At 34.1% G+C, this 20,556-nt stretch overlaps 1 protein-coding gene across 1 annotated transcript in view; it reads right to left on the bottom strand.

The window, feature by feature from the left end:
* Nucleotides 1–1,115: 1,115 nt before the first annotated feature.
* LOC108394007 (14-3-3 protein zeta/delta) overlaps nt 1,116–20,556 on the bottom strand; it is a 107,854-nt gene continuing 88,413 nt past the window's right edge. Inside the window, 7 exon segments of the mRNA XM_073219811.1 lie at nt 1,116–1,153; nt 1,156–1,279; nt 1,281–1,336; nt 1,339–1,434; nt 1,437–1,467; nt 1,470–1,640; nt 1,643–1,728. Of these exon segments, the coding sequence (XP_073075912.1) occupies nt 1,116–1,153; nt 1,156–1,279; nt 1,281–1,336; nt 1,339–1,434; nt 1,437–1,467; nt 1,470–1,640; nt 1,643–1,728 (602 nt within the window).

Below are 20,556 nucleotides of genomic sequence, written 5' to 3'. Positions count from 1 at the left end.
GACTATAATGTTAAGTAAAAATGAATAAACGGATGTTAATCAGCACTTTTAATTTACTTTTTTAAAGTCCATTCATAAAACTTTTATTCCATTTACATCAACTTAATATACATTCTTAATTACGCTTGAATTGGTTTTGAAAATTTCATGAGAGATTAAACAAACCTACCCACCATCTCACATTATTTTTCTGTTAACTATTTTTACAGCCATGTATGTGCAACATAAATGTTACAATATGCGATAAAAAAATGAAACAGACTAAAGAAAGTTTAACAAGTTTTGTTTGTCTCATCTGCTGTGATAAATATATATGAAGTAATAGTTTTCAGGAAATATAATTTTACTGCGTCTGAAGTTGTACATTTATCCTTAGGTTGACTGAAACATTTTGATACAAGTAAGTGTAGCAAAAATAATAAAAGTAGAAGCAAGTAACTTTACAAAGTATTAAACAGGAACTATTTCTGCCCTGCCCTGAGCAAACTGGGTCACAACTTTTTCTAAAGGAACACTTCCGTACCTGTAGTCTTCCTTGCATATTGAGATTGAGGTATACATGGTTCAACTTGTAATATTCATTGGGATATCTATGCTACTACAGCCTTAGGCTCAAAACCTTAAAGAACCCACAGTAACAATACCTCTGACTAAAACCAACTATCCTTTTTATCCACCAGCAGGACAAGCTATTAGGCAGTTTTCTTTGCTCAGACATAGAAGCAGTTTTAACTCGGGCCCTTGTGAAGTCACCATATAGCAGAAATACTATGCCAGACATTATTAGCTGAAACAAAAATTCCACATACCCATATTGAGCACCTCAGAATGAAAACAGATAACTCTCTAAATGTTAACTGATTCTACACCTCTAATATTAAACATAAAAACCATATAAGAAAGATAGAAATTCAAATATAAGTAATATAAACCTGTGACAAATCATAGATAAAAACCTATCCATGGGACTGCTTGGATGACCTGTGGCATATTGTGTAAATTTTAGAATAAGGGAGACAACAGTTACAGGGCCGGTTAATTTTACCCACTTGTCCTGTTTCAGCTTAGTGTCCTTGGATATCCGGTGTCCACAATGTCTGGCTGCCTTTCAGCCATTATATTATCAGTGTGCTGTCTTGGTATGACTTTTCCTTAATGTAGTAAGTTTAGCGATGGAGTCATCAAAAGTTGTCCTTGCAAGACAGCAGGCTTTCTCAGAAGAGCTCAGATCTCATAATAGGACACAGGAAATTTAAATACCCAATCTGATAGTATGAGTACATTAGCATTTCCTTTTTGCTGATTTTCAAAGCATGTTGTGACTGATCCACAATTCTTTCTTGTCATCACCAGCAGTAGCCTCAGCCCATTAACAGTAATAGACCCCTTCATTTTCAAATTGAACTTTGCTCTTTGCTTGTGAAGCATTGGGATCAAGAACTTCTCTGAAAGAGATAGTACATCACTGTAGATATACTTCTGAGTTTGGTATCAATTTTCTCTCTGTTATCATAAGTAATCTTTTTTTTCTCAGCCTCTTCTGTCTTTAACTCGGTACTTGGGATGACCCTCCAAAATGACCTATGGCTTCTTAAAACTTTTTTTTAAGTAACTGAGAAAAGATTACTCCCCTCATGGGAGCTAATGCCTCTTCTTGCTCAGTTACAGACATGCCAACTGCCATGTCATCATGTTGCATGGCCTGCTCAGTTTTGCTCCTCCACCTGACTTTTATTCATTTTGGGTCTGGAACGCTTGGTGGATGATGGACATGGGCTCGGTAGTGGAGCTCTGCCTTTTTGTTTTCAAAGATATTTTATGAGATTAACAGTCAGATAATTTTATTCCTGAATTAGTGAAAAATTTATTTTTATCATGTATTTAGGTTGAATTTTATTAAATGCTTTCCCAATGCCTATTTGAAATAACTGTATTGGTTTTCTCTTTTAGTATCTTAATGTGGTGAATTGTATTTATGGATTTTCCAATCATAAGCTTTAGGAAGAGCAGTTTTATACATTTTTTTACATAAATTCTTTTAATTGTTACATCACACTATATGTAATACTTGAGGACTTTTTTACTAATATTATATTGTTAAGGCTCATACACATTATTGCATGTAGCTGTAATTCAGTCATTTGGACTGTTTTATATTTTATTGTATAAATAAACACTTCATTTTATATTTATTCTTATCTGCTTTTGGGACTTTTTATAAACTGTAATAATGAAGATAGTATGAAACTGACACAGGGATAGAAAACTGGCCAACAGAATAGAACAGAGAACCAAGAAGAGTCTCATATAGCCATAGAAATCTAGGTACATCAGAGGTATCCTGTTTCATCAGTAGGAGACGGTAGGAAGTATTCAACAAATGAAACTGGATAACTGGCTATCCACAAAAATTACATCATTTCCAGATAGATTGAGGATTTTGATATTAAGAGCAAAACAGTGAATATTTTAGTAGAACATATTGGTGAACATATTTAATGCACAAAAAATTGACAATATTTGACAATATTAAAATTAAGAAACTTGGTTCATCAAAAAATACTCCCAAGTAAAAACTTAAGTTATAAATGGGAAATAGTTATCAACAATAAATGCAGCCAAAAAAGAAATTTTATTAAGACCGGCTGAAGAACTCCTACAAATTAGCAGGTAAAGCACCAACAACCAAAAGAAAACAAAAAAGCAAAGCACCCAAAAAGGCATTTCACAGCAGAGGAAATACATACAGCTAGTAAATATATTAGAACATGTTTGACCTCATTCATTGTCAGGGCAATGTAAAGTGAAACTGGCAAAAAATTACAGGCTTACCTGTACTCAGTGTTGAAGCTGACATATACTAGATATCTCTTAAACATTGCTGGTGGGAGTGTGAAATGCTAAAAAAAAACACCGTGATATTATCTTATAAGTTTAGACATTGGCATACCTTATGAATTAGCAATTCTAATACTTTATATAAAGTTCTAGAATTTTGCTATTAACATTATTGCTATGAACATTTTCAGAAAACATGTACAAGAATGTTCATAGCAATAATGTTAATAGCAAAATTCTAGAAACAACTCAAATGCTCATAGAAAGGAGAGTTGATAAATTATGTACTTAAGTGATGAAATATGGAACAATAATCAAATTGAACAAATTATAGCAACACTGTATAGAAACCTTAGTGCCATATTATTTAGTGGAAAAATACACAAAACTATTAGATATAGCACAACATCCTCCTTACTAAAGTTAAAAATGGGGGCAATGTCTGATACTAGTTCCCTGGAGTTCTAAGACTGAACACGGATGGAGGAAGAGCCAAATACAGGGTAGGGGCAGATACTCTCTTGGCTGGAATCCAGGGTAGGAGCAGAAGCTGATGTATCAAAGGGCCAAAGCAGAAGAAAGTGAGTTCAACTGATGTAATCATCTTTCACTGGTTAGATTGCTTTATTTCTCTAAAACTTAGGATGCATGATCCTTGATCCCAGCTTAATGTATAGTTTTTTATAATAATTAAAAGTTACTTGAATACACAAAGAATAGAAAACATGGTTTGAACTTGAAATTGCTTGCTTCTTTGAAAATGATTTTATACAATTATTTCCTTTGAGATATCATTTCCTAAGAATTTCACATAGTTACCCCTATACTTTCTCTGACACTACTGACTAATAGAGATAACTATACTGTCATTCCAACCCATTAATTAGCTTTCATATGTCATCGAGATTATTTTCTTGTACTGACATACATGGCCATGCTTCTTGCTTGAGAGGTAGTGGAATGCAAACACTGAGTGTGAAAGTTAGGAGTCAGGTAGACCTGGGTTCATCTTCTAACTCTGCCACTTAGTAGCTATTTAGTGTTGAGCAAGTGACTTTCTATCCCTGGCTTCTTCATCTGTAATATCAAGATAATAATAGTAAAAACAGTAGTATTTGATAAGTTTTTATATGCATATAGTAGTAAATGAAGATATATATGCAGGGCACTTATAAAGAATAAGAACTAAACATATGACAATTATAAAGAACATACTCAGAAGTAATTTTGTTCCAAGAAAATGTTACAGGTTTATACTGAACTTTGAAAGACTAATTTTCTACCTAAGCAAGACTGGGCTCCAGATAACATAGAAAAAGATTATCAGTGGACATGTATGTGTTTGGAAACCTATACATCAAACTGCAAATAATTAAGTGAAGAAAGAAAGAACAAGTTTATTTTTTTTTCTTGAAGAGTTACCAAAAACCCGGAGTATAAGTACATGATCCTTTTCATTAATACTCTATTCCTGTCAAGGCAGAAGAAAATGTGCTAGGCTGTGGCTAGTGATTCACTCAGATCCTTCAAACCTCCATTTCACAGACACTTCCTATTATCTCTGTATTTTTTCCCCTGTGCAATTTTGAATGTCATCTGTAACTCCATGGGAAAAATATGTTCCCAGACTGAGGCGAATAGCCTTTGAAGCCGAAATCAGTTAAAGGGAGAAATAAAGTAGGAGCAACTCTTTATTGCTTACAAGCACTCATCTACTTCTGCTCGCCCATCTCTCGCAACTCAGCTACAAAAGAACCCCACCATACCTCTCTAGGCCAGATATGTCTTCACTCCCCACCCTGTAATCACCTATTGCTATGCAGATGCACTAAGGCCAGGCAAGAGATTCTGGAAATATTGCAATTTTACCCACAGCATCTACGTTTTTTACATATCTTTACTTGAAAACAAACAAAACTAAACTAAACTAGAGTAAGCAGAACAATGCAAACACTCCCCACCAAAACAAAAAAAAAGTACATTGTGTACGTATGTGTCATGATATAACCAGAAACTTTTCCTCCACACTGGTATCTGTAACTCTGAAGAAAATTGGCATTGATCAAAACTAGGAAACATTACAAATATATCATGAAAATGTTCGGATTTTTCAGGAAAGGCTAATTTATTACCACCACTACACTGGATAAGTTTATTTTGCAGATCTGGAGTGTCCTACTATCCTAGACAGTCCACTTAAGAAAGAACTACTGAGTCTTATGACTCATAGCTATTTTTACTCTTAATCAGCATTTTTTTTTGCATGAGAACCAGTTTATGGAAAATAAAGATACTTAAAGTGACAACAATAAAAGTAGTTTCTAAAATGTATCTTTTAAAAAATGATAAATGGTCATTTAAGAATGTTTATACACTATAATAGAACAAAATGCCACCAACACCCAGAGAAGTGTCATTTAACAGGTACCAAGAAGACATACATTCTATTTTACTTTATTGAGGGGAAAGGATATATTTCATACATTCAGACTACTTATTTTATTGTACAGAATACTTGTAATGAGAAAATAATTTTCCTTTTTCCTTTTCATATTAAAGAAGGAGCAAAAGGAAGCCAGTTAAGTTCTCATTCTGAATAAATTGAGACTATATTCTGAATCTATATGATCTTTATTAGCATTAGTTGATCACTGCTGATGCATACCTATAGGTTACACAATTACATTCTTAGTTCTTACTCCCAGTTTGACATGTTTGTTTACTTGAATCTCATTGTCAGTCAGGACTAGGAGCCTCAAGGTTCACCCTTATTTAAGTCAAACTGAGCTCTAGGCAATTCAGTGATGGGCTTTTCAGTGAGAACAGTGTCTTCTGGAGATCTAATGTACAGAATGGTGTTTATAGTTAATATTGCATCATATGCTTGAAATTTGCTAAAAGATTATTAGATCTTAAGTGTTCTGTCACATACAATGAAAGTAACTAGGTGAGATGATAGATACGTTAATTAGCTTGATTGTGGTAATCATCTCACAATGTATATGTATATATACATGTATATATCAAAACATCACATTGTACAACTTAAATATCTATTATTTTTATTTATCAATCATATAATGAAGGTGGTAAAAAATATGGGCTATAAACTATAACTTACAACTATGGAGAGATCAAGTCCTAGCCTTTTCTCTACTGATGTTTCTGTTTAAAGGAGACTGCATGAGGTCTTTAAATATTTAAGGCATCTCTAAAAGAAGGAAATAGAGAGACACAAATCACAACAATAAAACACTTAGGCTGATTAAGTCAGAGCTGGGGAAGTATTTTATTTCCTCTCTGAAGTCCTAATATTTCCCCCTAATTTTATTTTCTTAGGGTCATGTGCCTTGGACTTCAGAACACCTAAATTCTGGCTTACTCATCTTACATACCTTTTCTTCTATCACCCTTTTCGGCAGAAAGACAGAAATGAGGAGGATGAAAAGGAGAAAGGGCCCCCCAAAGATGACTCAGGGAGCAGCTCAGATAGAGCCAGAGAGCCAGAAATGACTCAGAGAGTTAATCAGATGAAGCCACAGGGTCCAAGAGTGACTCAGGAAATGCCCAGGGTCTCCCCAGATAAGAAACATCAGAAGCACAGGCGCAGCACAGCCCCTGTCCTCATTTCTCCAATCAGAAAAAGCCTAGAGAACTGACAGCTGTCAATCAAGGACCTCTCTGCCCTGCCAAAACCACGTAAGAGAAGCCTCAGAATAAGCATCTGGGCCTGTCTGATCTTAGGCAGGCCTGCTCTCTTACTCTGTGCAGAGTGTTAAAACTTACTTTGCTTTCTTGACTTCTGTCTCTTGTCTCACTGTATCTGACTTCCCTGCCACACCGAGCTGAGTCCTTTCCTTCCTAACAACTCTTTCTTGTTTAGTATATCTCTGATTTCCTCACTCCCTACCCAGTGTTCCAGTCTCAGAAGTGTGATGTAGACAAATATTCTATCGCAGAAGGAGATGCTTACAGGTTAGACTAACCAACCAGACATATATACTATGCTTTTTTTTACTGTTCTTAATATAATGATTTACAGAATATCTCATTTTTCACCAGGAGTTGTGTTATATATTTAAGACAAACAAAAAATCATGATCAAATTTGGCATTTATTATGACCCATCACTTAATTGAATTATGACTTTAAAAAATCCTTTTACTTCTTAGAACTTCATTTGCCATGTTGATAAAATGAGAAAAAAATTTACCTTCTTAGCAATATTACTCATTTTGCACATAATATATGCAAAAATATCTGTACGTAGTAAGTATTCAAAAAGTAAGTCTCCCATTTCCAGTATTTTCTATGATGAAACAAATATATTTTTTCATAAACCATTCTTTTAGATTTTGACTGAAAATGATTAATTTTAATTTCAGAGTAAGTATCTGGAACCCAATTCCAGCATCTTAATTATGAAAGCAAAAACTGGGTGTTAAAATTATCAGTTGACAGCAAGTGATTCAACCTTCTCTCTACTGGATTGTTTTCTGGTTAAGTTAACACACATTTCAAAACTCACCCAGAATCGTTGCCTTTTGGCTTTGACACTGAACTTAAAGTGATGATATTTCAAGGAAAACTAAAATGCAAAGGGATGTTATGTTGCATTTACTTTAAGGTTCATTCACTCTGACTTTTACATGATTTGTTAGACATTAGCCTCCCTGTTTTGAAAAGGCCAGTTACATCAGGGTTAGTCAAAGGGTGAACACCATTAGTTTGCACTTTATCACTGTCATCCAGTTGCTGAATGGCTGCATTTTACATTCCACAGGTAATGGAGGATGTCAGAACTATTTCAACTGTTAAACAAGTCAAAATTTAAAAGAGACTCAGAGTTTCTCATTTTAGGTAAGAAAGACTTTTCTGCCCAAGTTCCTCAAGTAGCCTACATTCAATTTTCAATGAGAATATAATAATCATTGTCTCGGACTACATTAACCCATTAATGAACTCTGTGGTACAATTAGTTCAGAACTTATTTAAATATGTAATCATAAGACAGACCCAAATATTGCTTCAAATATTTGGTTTGAACAGGATTATAACAAAGATTAAATATCATAATAAGGTGCACATAGTACTGCTATTCATTCTTTACATCAACTCATAGACATATATGACTTCAGAAACTTAAACAACAACATGTTCACAACACTGCACTAATCCCTCTTGCTCCCATCTAACCACAGCCCAACAGGTTGTGGCATCCAAAGTCTGACAGTCTTATTTGGGCATTGAGTGGATATTTTATTTCACTTCATTACATCTTATCACACTTCCATTTTTTATTCCACTATGGCAGGCCCATCTACCACTCACATTGCCAGAGGCTACCAGCTGGTAATAAATCTCTGCTTCAAACCCACTCAAAAGAGGAGAAATCAAATGAGTTACAAAGGAAGTAGACCATAGCTGCTGCTTCCATTCATACTCATAGATTTTCTGCAACCCTAGGGGGTTTGTTAAGATCCTAAATGCAGTATTCCAGGTGAACATGAATCATATATCATAAAGTTGGATTCATTTTTCTCACTGGAATTCACTAACCAAAAACCATTAATATTTTTGGTGTCAATATTTCCATATTGATCCTTAATTAAGGATTGGACTAAATAATTTCTAAGTCAGTTTCAGCCTGGAAAAAAATACACTTCAAATAATAAGAGAAGAAACATTTACTTTTTGAGTTTATGAACATGCTCTTGATTCTCAATTAGTAGAAGAATAACAGTAGACATTTTAGCTCTTGGTATGTTTTGTTAGTAATCACTTTTAAAATAAATATGTGTTTTTTTGTAATAGTTAATTTTATGTGTCAGCTTGACTGAACCATGGGGTGCTCAGCTATTTGGATAAACATTTCTGGGTGTGTCTGTGAAGGTATTTCTGGAAGTGATCAGCATCTGAATTTGTGAACTGGATAAAGCAGATTGTCTTCACTAATGCAGGTGGACATCCAATCTGCTGAGGACCTGAATAGAACAGAGAGGTGGGGAATGGGAGTATTTGTTCTGTGTCTGGCTGTTGAGCTAGGACATTAGTCTTCTCCTTGGACTGGAATTTACATCATTGATTATCCTGGTTTTTAGGCCTTCACATGTAGCCTGGAATTGTACCACTGGGTTTCCTGGGCAACCAGTTTGCAGATTGTGGGAATCCTCAGCCTCCACAATCATGTTAGCCAATTAAATATATATATATGTATGTATGTGGGTATGTATGTATGTATCTATGTATATAGTCTATTGGTTCTGATCCTCTGGAGGATCCTAATACACTTTTCTAAAGTTTCTTTTTATTAAGGTACATACAATAAAATGTTCAAATCTTAGTGTAAAGCTCAAAATTTTGACATCTGTAGACACTTAGCTGTAGCCTGCTGGGGTGAGGAGTTTCTTTTCTCTTGGTGGGAGGACTGGGTGTTGGGTTTCATTACATTTTTAAACAGCTTCATTTTGCTTTTTTAAGAGCTTTATATAAAGACATTGTTTATAATCTTTTGTTACTTGCTCTCTTTTTTAAAAGGATGTTTTTTAGATACACTAATGTTGCTGTATCTGTGGTCTGCTTTATTTATATACTCACAATGTATTTCCCATTCGAATGTTGGTCATTTGGGTTGTTTCCAATATCTGACAATTATGAATAGTTTTGCTCTAAACATTCTTGTACCTATTGCAAATAAATATTTTTACCTCTATGGACTATCTGTGCATAGTAGTGAAAATTCTAAATCAAAGGAAATATATCTTCAACATTTCTAAGTTATGGAATATTGTTTACCAAAGAAGTACCAATTTAATCTCTCCAACCACATAAGAAAATCCTTATAGCTTGCTAACACATTTTAATATTGAGAAAAATGCTATTATTTAGTATCTTCCTGATGTGATGTTTAGTGGTCTTTAGTATATGTTTACTAGAGACTTGTGTTCCTCTTTCATTAAATTTTGTTTTTAGCCTTTTACCTATTTTCTATTGGATTGTCTACTTTTTAGGAGTTTTCTTCCTTATCATAAATATTCTGGATAAAAATCCATTATCATGTGTTGCAAATACCTTCTTTCATTTTATGACTCTGCCTTTTTTTTTAAACGGTGTCTTTTGAAGAAGGCAAAATTATGGTCATAATATTAACAAGGTTGAATTTATTACTCTTGGCTATTGCTTTTTGTTTTCTTTAAGGAATCCTTTTCTACCAAGGATATTAATATCTTCTTCCAAATTATCTTCTAAAAGCTTTATGGTTTTTGCCTTTCACATTTAGGTTTTTAATCTACCTGAAATTGATTTTTTATATGGCTTGTATGCCCTTACTATTATGCTATAATTTTTAAAAATCAACTGTACTCAAGGTCACCATTGTCATTTAGTTTATACATCTACAGTTTTGGGAAAAGTGCCTGATGTAAAATGCTGCTGAATTGGGGGGTGTGGAAGGTAAAGTCTTATCTTTTTAAGAACCCAGTAATCAAGCTCTTACTTACTTCAGGCACAATGGCAAATGATTTACTTACATAACTTCAAAAAAACTTATTTCATAAACAAACCAATTAAAGTTTAGAGAGTTTAAGGAAGTTGGCCAAGGTCACACAGTATCAATTTGAGAAAGGATTGAAATTGTTACCATTTAACTCAAATGCTTCTGCTACTCTGGTTGTCCAGGGATAGGGATAGAATTGTGTGTGTGTGTGCGTTTGTGTGTGTGTGTGTGTGTTCCCTTCTTATTTCCTTTCTTTTTCTTGCCTTTACTTTGGCATTTGGATTTTCCTTGGATCATAAATTTTCTCTGATCCCCATTTTGAGTTTTGCCTATACTCAGTTACCCTACTTTCCTTACAAGAGTTCACTTAGATTTTCCAAAACCAGCAGTCCCACATGCAGCTCTACTTCTCTTGCTCTGCTTACATCACATTATCTTCCAATAAAAATGTTTTATTCAAGAAATATAGAAATTTCACAATTCCCTGAAGTTCAAATGTTCAGCATGAATGCAGGGCCCCAGAACCTGCATCAGTTTGCTAGCTTTGTTCCACGGAGCCCCTTGGGGCCTCTGCCAACTTCCACATAATCCACATTGGGGAGCGCTGGGCTGAGCAGGCAAGGTTTTCCTTACCCCTCCCACACAAACTCCTCACACAAGCTTCAGTAAGGAAACTGGTTTATCTGATACATTTGTTGAGCTACCAGTGAAAGTCTCAGTTGAATACAAGTTTTTACCTGTAAAAATGAAAGGAACCAGGCAGTCAGAGTGAATAATTTTAGGTTGCAACTAGGTGCTTTCAGTTATCCAAATATAGGGTCACTTTAAAAATCCACTGGAGAAAATAAAATTTAAAAGGTTTTTTAATTCTAGAGTTAATAAGTGAATTTAATAAGGGCAGTACAGAAAGTCAATTTTATTTATATGCTAATAGCAACAGTTGGAAGATGAAACAAAAAAAATATTTATAAAAGCATCATAACCCCTAAAATACTGAGGAAGATATTTTTTAAAAGACATGAAAGACTTCAATACTGAAAACTCAAAATAATTTTGAACAGAGATTTTTAAAAGGTATAAACAATTTAGAGCTGTATCACATTCATGGGCTGAAAAGCTATTATTAACATGTTGTTCTTACTGAATTTACTTCAACATCATCACAATAGGAACCTATCCTCTCTAGATTTCCTTCTGCTGTTGGATATTGCTGGGATAATGTCTTACTATTTTGATTTCTTCAATGCCTACAAGCTATGTTTATATATATGTATGTGTATGTGTATATGTGTACCTATCTAAATGTATACATATATCTTTTAGCTGAGCCAAAGTACCTAATCTGTAGTTTCTCCACTTTGGTACTATTGACACTTAACAAACTAGATTATTCTCTGTTATTGAAGGCTGTTCTGTGTGTTCCTGCATAGTAACATCCTCCCAATTGTGACAAATGAAAGGTGTCTAGTCAATGCCAAATGTCCTTTGTGAAGCAAAATTGCCCCCAGCTTAGAAGCACTGACCTAATACATCATTTCCTGAAGCAAAAAATCCAACCTTTCAAATAATTATTTTCTTCCTCCCATTTCATTTATTGCTTTCAAACATTCCCTTTTATCTTGATTCTTGCCAAAAGTTTAAGTACAGATTAAAACATTTACAATGATTACATCCCCTTAAATCATTTATTTATTTCTCATTATTTATAGAATTAATTTCAAATTCCTCAACATAGCATTTAAAACTCCATCTACTTCCCCAGTCTCTTGTCTCTCCAGCAACTTGTTTCAGAAGAGTATTTTTGCAACATTATTTTTTATCACTTTAGGCCTACACCACACTGTATTGTTTTTCACCTTGTCTCTGCTACCTTTCTTCCTTTGACCTGTGAATGAAATGTTTCCTACGTGTCACTTCAAATCCTCTTGGCTGCACTTCTGACTTTAGACTGTGTGTGTGAGTAGATTTGTGGGGGCTTCAAGGAGTTCATGTAGAGGTGGGCCTGTGTGCTCAAACTGCATATCCCACCATGGGTCTCTCTGATGTGGTGATTGATGTGAGATGCTTGTGGAAATTTGCCTGGTAGTCATGACTGAGGATGGGGAAATTGGTGCCTGTGGGGCCATTCTTGACCAACAGGGGACATAAGGAAGTATTTCCCCCTTTATCCTCTGGGCAGATAGTGCTCAGAATGTTGTATAAGCTTCTTGAGAATGTTCCGTATAATCAAGCACCAGTCACTCTTCCTGGTAACCAAACCTATGACAAGTACTATGCTTTCCCTCCTTTCCTTTTGTGCTCCCTGTCGCTTACCCATGCTGCTTAGGGTCAAGTCCCAAACAAACTACCTGCACATAAGCCATAGTCTCAGGCCCTGCTTTTGGTAGATCTAAAACTAAGACAACTTGGCTGAATTTTGCTATTCCATGAAGATTATTCTTAGGTATAATTACTTCCAAAAATATTTCTTTGCCTCTCACCCCCTCTCTCTATTTTTGATGATGTAAAATGTGCTACCTATTTTACCATACCCTTTGTTAATTATCTTCAAACCTGCTTGAGAAAGTGCCTGTATTAAAATCATCTTTTTTTCTATAGTATACCTAGCTACCACCTTGAATAATAACATGCATATGTGGTCATAATGGTATTTTGACATCAATCTTGAATAAAATAATTACTTAGTTAATTAAATAATATACTTTATTTGGGGGACATTAGAAGTCGATAGAGGAGCCATATATTAAACGTACTTATTTGACTTCAAACCCTTTTCTGAAGGGAGCAAAAAAAGTAAACAACTTGTTAATTCTCAATTTCTCTTTTCAATCATGTTTTTTATTCTTAAGGCTAAGAACTTATTCATAGGAGGATGGGCATAAGTTTAAAGAAATTAAATTTCCTATGAGGATAGAGAAAGCCCTGAAAACTTTATGTAATTATGTGTAGAAACTAGTATAAATTGAATTACAATATCATATTAAATAGCCTTATTCTGGGTGAATCAGTAAGAAAGAGAAGACTTGAGAAGACAGAAGGCTTGAAGAGAAGGAAAAACTGAGCTCAGTGCTCCATGAGGAAAGATAAGGAATCCATTAGAACTGAGTGAAATGATCCCAAGATAGTGATAGGAAGCATCCCCCAGAGAATGGACGGACATATATATGTACATATATACATACACGTATGACAGGAATAATATTTTTTAATAAGTGGATACACACAGTGTCCTCAACATTCAGAGTCCTAAAGGTTTAAAAAAGTTGCTTCTTGGATCAGCTAACTACTCTTATTTTTGTAATATAGAATTATTTACTAAGAGAAAACTAAAAACACAACCAAAGAGAAGGTGCTGATATTTGTGACAAACAGTTAATAAGAGACAAAAAGAGAGCCTAGGATGAGATTGTCTAACATTTGAATGAACAGCTGTCAATCTGAGAAAATTTAGAATACAGCATTGAGAAGGAATTTTTTTGTTTTGCTTTTGTTTTTTGTTTTTTAGGAAAAAAGACAATTCTGCAGTTGAAACTTTTTAAAATCAGAGAAGTTAGAGGGAAAGTGGAAGAGGAAATGCTACCAGACTGGGAATTGGTATCAAAGAAGAAAGAAATATGTAATATGGAAGTCTAAGGTTCCCTTGAAAATGCCACTGCCATAGAATTGGTAAAAACCCTGGAATGAATAGCGTACTAGACTGGCACTGCTAAGGCTTTGTTAAGGGAGGTCAATGAATAAAATAACTTCGAAGTATAGAATACTGCACTATTAGGTATAGGCACTCTGCTGTGTAAAGGGCCTCCAAAATGTATTTATCTTGCACAACTGAAATTTTGTAAGCTTTGATCATCATCTCCCGTTTGCCCCTCCCTTAAACCTATGTAGGCCACCATTTTATTCTCTGTTTTTATGAGCTTGACTATTTTAGATTCTAGGTATGAAAGTGAGATCATATAATATTTGTCTTCCTGTGTCTGGTTTATTTCAATAAGTACATGTCCTCAAGATCTATCCATGTCATCACATAAGGCAGGATTTCCTGGGCTTGTAGTGTCATATCCAAAAGTTAGATAAAAAATACTAAGGCTTTTACATTTTAATTTTAATGATATAAAATTAAATGTTAAATTTAATTTTAATGATAATAATTAAATGGGTTAAATAGTTAAATTGAATACTTGGAGTGTGGCAAAGTTTGTGCTAAATGCTTTATCAACATTATCTAAGCCAATGCTTAAAATAAGCACTCAAAGTAGACACTATGTAAAGAATGTAAATCGAGGCAGAGTAAGTAAGTCACCCGAGGACACAGCATATATGATAACTCTAGAAATAGATTGCAGGTCTGTTTGACATATAGAGTCCATGGATGTAACTAGTAGATAATATGACAAAAAGTCACCAAATGGCCAACTATGATCTTAAATAAAGTCTAGAGAAAGTGGAGGAATACTTTTAAGATAGATACATTTGCACAATTTGACACTATTAATGACAGCATTAATAAAGCAAACAAATTCTTCTGTTTAAAGGGCAGTAGGAGACTACTGTGGCAGGACTATGCACAGTGACATGTGTCTACCAATTAAGATGGATAACTGAGTCTTTAATTATACTTCTATTTTTGTTTATGAGAGATCATTCTCTCAGTAAGGATTATTAGGTGGTGATTATTGTCATGACTACTGCTACTAATAAATGAAATAAGTTAATATTATTTCTGGTTGATAAGTACTGTGATTTGGATTAAAACGAACATTTAAAACCATGGAAAGTGTAAGACAAAACTGAACATCATTGGAACACTTATCAACAATGTCTGAATCAGTGTCTAGGGGCTGTCATTATACCTTTGAGAAAAGTATGAAGAGTAAAAATTAATTACTTAATTCATTTAGTAAGTTTTCATGGAGCATCTTCTGAATAAAAATACCTTATTATTTTATTTAATCTCCATACAAATACTGTACAGTAGCTATTAGTATTCTCTCCATGCAATTAAAGAAACAAAGGTTTAAAGCCTTTAAGCAATATGCGTATGGTCATACCACTGTTAAAGCGGCATATTTGGCCTTTTACCCAGGGTTGTCTGGTTCCACAGTCTGTGCTGTTTTTCCTAGTAAGGCAGTTTTCACATAGTCTGGCAAAAACAGGCCAAACGATCGCTGAGTGCCATCAGTACTGTCCCTCCTCCTTCTCCTCCCAACAACCTGCGGGGAAAGCTCATGGATCAGAGACTGGTCAGAATGTCACATTGTTTGGCAGAACATCAGCTTAAAAGGTCAATAAGCTTCACAGTAAAGTATTCTAATCATCCATGGAAAATAAATTGCTAATATTTCTGCTTACTAAACGAAGTGAAGGCTAACTTATTATGTCCAAATTTGGTGTAAATTTTCCCAGGCCCAAAATATTACTAGTATGTAAATCATGGTCTGACCAGCTATCATGTTGTCTAAACAGATATTTTAATTATTTTAACCAGGATTGGGAGCTTTAAGCACCATGGAAAAACCACATAAATTTAAACCAGTTGTGGAAAATACAGAAAAGTCAAACTAAGGGGATGAGGATTATGAATGAGATAAACTACAGAGAAAATGGCTGAGAATATAGATTGCTGCCATAAAAACCTGAAGGAATGAGTCAGTCTGCAGAAGTTGGAAACAATCAATAATTACCAAGATGCAAGGGAGACTGACTAGGAGGAAATTGAGGGAAAACCTTTAAAATGGATTCTCAGGAAAGAATCCTCTGACTATTAAACTGTGAGCTTCTAGAATAATCTGTCTACCACAGGAAGCTGTGAAACTGCCATTGTTTAGGATTCTCAGAACCACTCAAAACAAGTATCAGCAGGTACATTAATGAGAAATGAAGAGAGTAGCCTTTCTATTGCTTACTCTTCCCAATACAACAAGGAGGACATTTTCTTTGCCCTTGAACATTTCAGATGTTTGTTAGAAGTTTCAGTTTGCCACCCAGTTGACTTGAGTTATGCTCCTTTCGTCTGCCACACAATGTTTCTGCTGGATTTGCTCAACATCTCTCATACATCATAGAGTCACATGTGCTGAGTGTGTGATTATGTCAAAGAGACTGTTTGTTTTAACATATTCACTATGGAAAAATTAGAATTATGGATATGCAATTAAATACCACCAACATCCTAACCACAGGAATAAACATGTTAACATTTACTATGAACTTCCCAATATTTCACAGATGTGTTTGTGTTTATATGGATTTGTGTTTATGAAGGTTATGTTTATACTGTATAGACTCTTGCACTTGCTTACTAATTAAACATGCTTTACTCATCCCCCATATAATTTAGCTTCTAGGTATTAAAATACAGACTGCATCCACAATATTGATATGTAGCTATTAATTATCAGTTGCTGGACACTGAGTTGTTTTTTATTTCTTACTATTATATATTGTGTTACACTATCTTTGCACAATTTTTGCAATAACTTTTATCACTTCTTTAAGAGAAATTCTTGAATTGCTGAGGCAAAGGGTTTGCACAATTAGTGAATTAAGTACCCGCTAGATAGAATGTACCCTTCTGGGGAGAGAGTAGAATACAATTTCTGTAGTCAATCTGTCTATATGAACACAGGCTGATTCTATGAGGCTGAGTTTCCTCATCCGTACAATGGGGTTAATAAAACTGCTTCCTATGATCACTGTGAAGATTAACTAGATAAAATGTGCAAAATAATCATACGTCATAGTACCTGCCAGAGAGGAGATTTAGAAATTTTTATTATTATTTCCAATTAACATTCCCATCAAAAGCTGTTTTCCGTCACCCTAGATGATATTATCACAAACATACTTGTTAATTTAATAATGTTACCTTATTGTTTTAATTTTCCTTTCTTTGATTAATAATAGGTAGGATGTTTATATATGTATATTGGCCATTTGTGTTTTTTGCTTTCTTCCTGGGTTGGTCATAGTACTTTTGGCTTATTTTGCTGCTTTAGTTCTTTGTTTACTTACTAATCTGCACAAGAGCTGCTTCTTTCCTGTCAAATAGGACAAGAAACTCTTGCATGTTTCTAAACAAAATGTATATAGCGTTAAACAATTTCTAAAACAAAGATAGCCATACATATTTCTCTATATTTTTTCCACAGAGTACTTTTCTTAGACTGTGAATCTAGTAGGACACTTTTTATGTTTTTATACATCATTGCTTTACTTTTTGGGTTAAATAATGCTAAGTCCTTTGCTCTTTTCCTCATTAGGCTAATTTTTCAAATCTTTAATGACACATAATGTGTCATTTAAGAACATAATCTTTAGAATCAGACATGTGCTCAAATTCCGGCTCAGTAAATTTGGGCAAGTCACTTAGTATCTCAGAGCCCCATTATTCTTACATGTAGAATGGAAATATTAATATCCATCCTAAAAGAGCAGTATGAAGGTTAAGTGAGATAAAGCATTGGCAGTTTAGGTGCTTAATAAATAATAGCTATATTTTTAGGCTTAATTATTATCATTGTCCTCCAATGAACCTTCATCAAGTTATATAATCATATAAATTAGTCCAGTCTTAGTGAATATCACCAGCAGTTATTTATCTAGTTCTTCAAACTAGAAATATGGAGCCATTCTTACATCCTTCTTCTGTAGCATTCTGTACATCTCATCTGTTGTCAGGTCTTATTAGGATAGCACCTAAATTCCTTCAGATCTACTCATTCTCTTCCATCCCCAATGCCAGTGCACTCATCCATCATCCAGAACCCTTAACATCTGTTGTCTGGACCTGTATGAGGATAGGCAACCTTGAAGTCAACTTTGAATTGCTGCTCAATGACTATTGCTAAATAATAAATCTAAGTAAGGTGCTGGTCAACTACAATACTTTCCCATTTCTCAGGAGAAGAAGTGGATATTATTGAGTATGAAATTAGAGTTCTTTAATAGCATGATCTCATGCTATTCCTGAAATCTCATCCTCAGCCTATTTCTCTGCATTGGTGATCCTTCTAAACTATTTTGCACTATAATCACAAACATTTTTGCTATTTCCAAAATATTCTGTGCACACTATTAAGGCCTTTGCTCAGAAAAAGTTCCTGCCTAAAATAGCAATTATTCATTAATTCATTCAAGATTTAATGGAAGGGAAATTATCATTTACTGAGCTTTAAATAAATGCTAAGCACACTGAAAAGTTAAAATAGTCTTGTGAAATAATTGTCATTACTACCATGTTACAATGGATACAGTTGCCCCAAATCATGCATATAAACAGCAGAGTTGGAATTCCCTATTCTTTCTTTCTTCAAAATATTTACTCAGTACCCGCTGTGTGTCCTATAATGTAGTATTATAGACATAAAGATGAATTAAAAGTAAAGTTCTACTCAAGGAAATTACAGTCCAATGGAATGACAGCTCAGAAATCCCTTATTTACAATGACATCCATGTTTCTCCAAGGCATGTTAGTGGCATAGCCACATTCTGTAGTTGAACTAATAATCCATGGCTGCTCTGTTTTCTGCCACAGCTTCTGTCTTTCTGGTTGTGGCACTTTCAGAATCTCTAAGAACCTTACTTTACATAATGAAGTAGCAGCTTTACTGCTTTAAGCAGCTTTAAAAAAGGCTGGGGAAAAAAATTAGAGGATTGAAACTAACGGCCAAATAGTACTTTGGGATTTCTTATTTCCTTTTATATATGTATGTCTCATCACAGAGAATTGACTGAATAGCAGTCATTTTCTATTCTACACATGAGGAATTTGATGTAGATAAAAGGCAGATTAAGTAGGAAAAAGAATATAGGTGGGAATTCATGTGCTTGGATGGTTGGTCTGTTGCTTTTATATCCAACTGCATTGTGCCAGTTGTCATGAAACTATAAAGCAAATGTCAGTGGTAGAGAGATAGAGATTTTTTTTGATGATTAATAAAAACCAAGGTGTTAAAAAAAAATCCTGGGTCCTTGCATAAGCATGGCAATTTGAGTGAATGCTCTGTTAATGCTTATGAAATCTAAAAGTTAGGGCCCAAGACCTCCAAGGGTTCCTGAGCCCATTGTCTGGAAACTACTAGCACAGTACAGGGAACACTAGACTGGAAAACAGAAGTAATTTAAAGTAGCATCTTACATGTTAGTGTCATTTAAGCATTATCAATAGTTTTCTCATCTTAAAAGATAATAGTAACAACTTGCTCATCTCACAAAACTGTTAGAAAAAAAGAAAAGAAGCTTAAAAAAATTTTAAATCAATGAGTCACTGTTAGAGTTTCTGTTAGTATTATTATAGAACTACTTTCGTAACTAGATTTCTAAAGATTATAGAATTAAAAATCAGGATGAGAATTTAGAACTGGAAAGGACTATACTGATACTCTCTCATTTTATAAATTGGGTCACTGAAGTTCAGAATAGCTAAATCACTTGCCGAATGTCGCATAGTTATTATTTAAAGTGTTACATAAGCACCATTCTATATAATTATAAACATTGCCAGTTATTAAACTCAAAATTTCTGTCTGCACCTTAATAAACAAAAGTGGACAATGTTGAAGTCAGAGATATGGGTATAATCATGAATGGGTATTGTTATACATTATATAAAATACATAGAATCAACTGTATATACATTATCTACATACTGGAATTCCTGTCCTTAAATAGGATGCATTGATTAAAGACATATGAGAGAAGTAAATGGGTTTGCAGAGATGGAGACATAGATTCGGGTAACTAGATCAAAATATAATTTGATCTATTCAGCCTTTTTTATACACTGAGAAGGAAAAGCCCAGAAAAGCTAAATAATTTTCCTAGCATGAGTAACACAGATAATAAATGACAGAGTCAAGACTTCAGAATAAATTTTACTAACTCCAAGACCTTCTTTTAATTCCTATAATACATAGTACAATGCATTATTGTAATATTATGTATTAGCCTCTCTAATTAATTAATATAACATTAAATAATTGCTGTCAATTAACAAGCAGTTTAGCAAATACTGCATTGGAAATTAAATAGGAGAAATTATTTAGAAATTGAATAGAGATGTTACAATTTCATTTATTTTGAAGAATGAGTAAAATACTATGAGATGGACAAAGAATAAAAGGACACACAGATAAGAGAAAATTTCAAGGGCAAAGGCGTGATGCATGAAAGATCAAGCCATTTTTAGAAGTAGAATAATGTAGGTACAGTGGAGACTGGAAGT

This window comes from Manis javanica, chromosome 2 (genome assembly GCF_040802235.1).
Source record: "Manis javanica isolate MJ-LG chromosome 2, MJ_LKY, whole genome shotgun sequence".
NCBI lineage: Eukaryota > Metazoa > Chordata > Mammalia > Pholidota > Manidae > Manis > Manis javanica.
The sequence above is the reverse complement of the archived record's forward strand: the minus strand, read 5'-3'. Positions and strand labels throughout refer to the sequence as shown.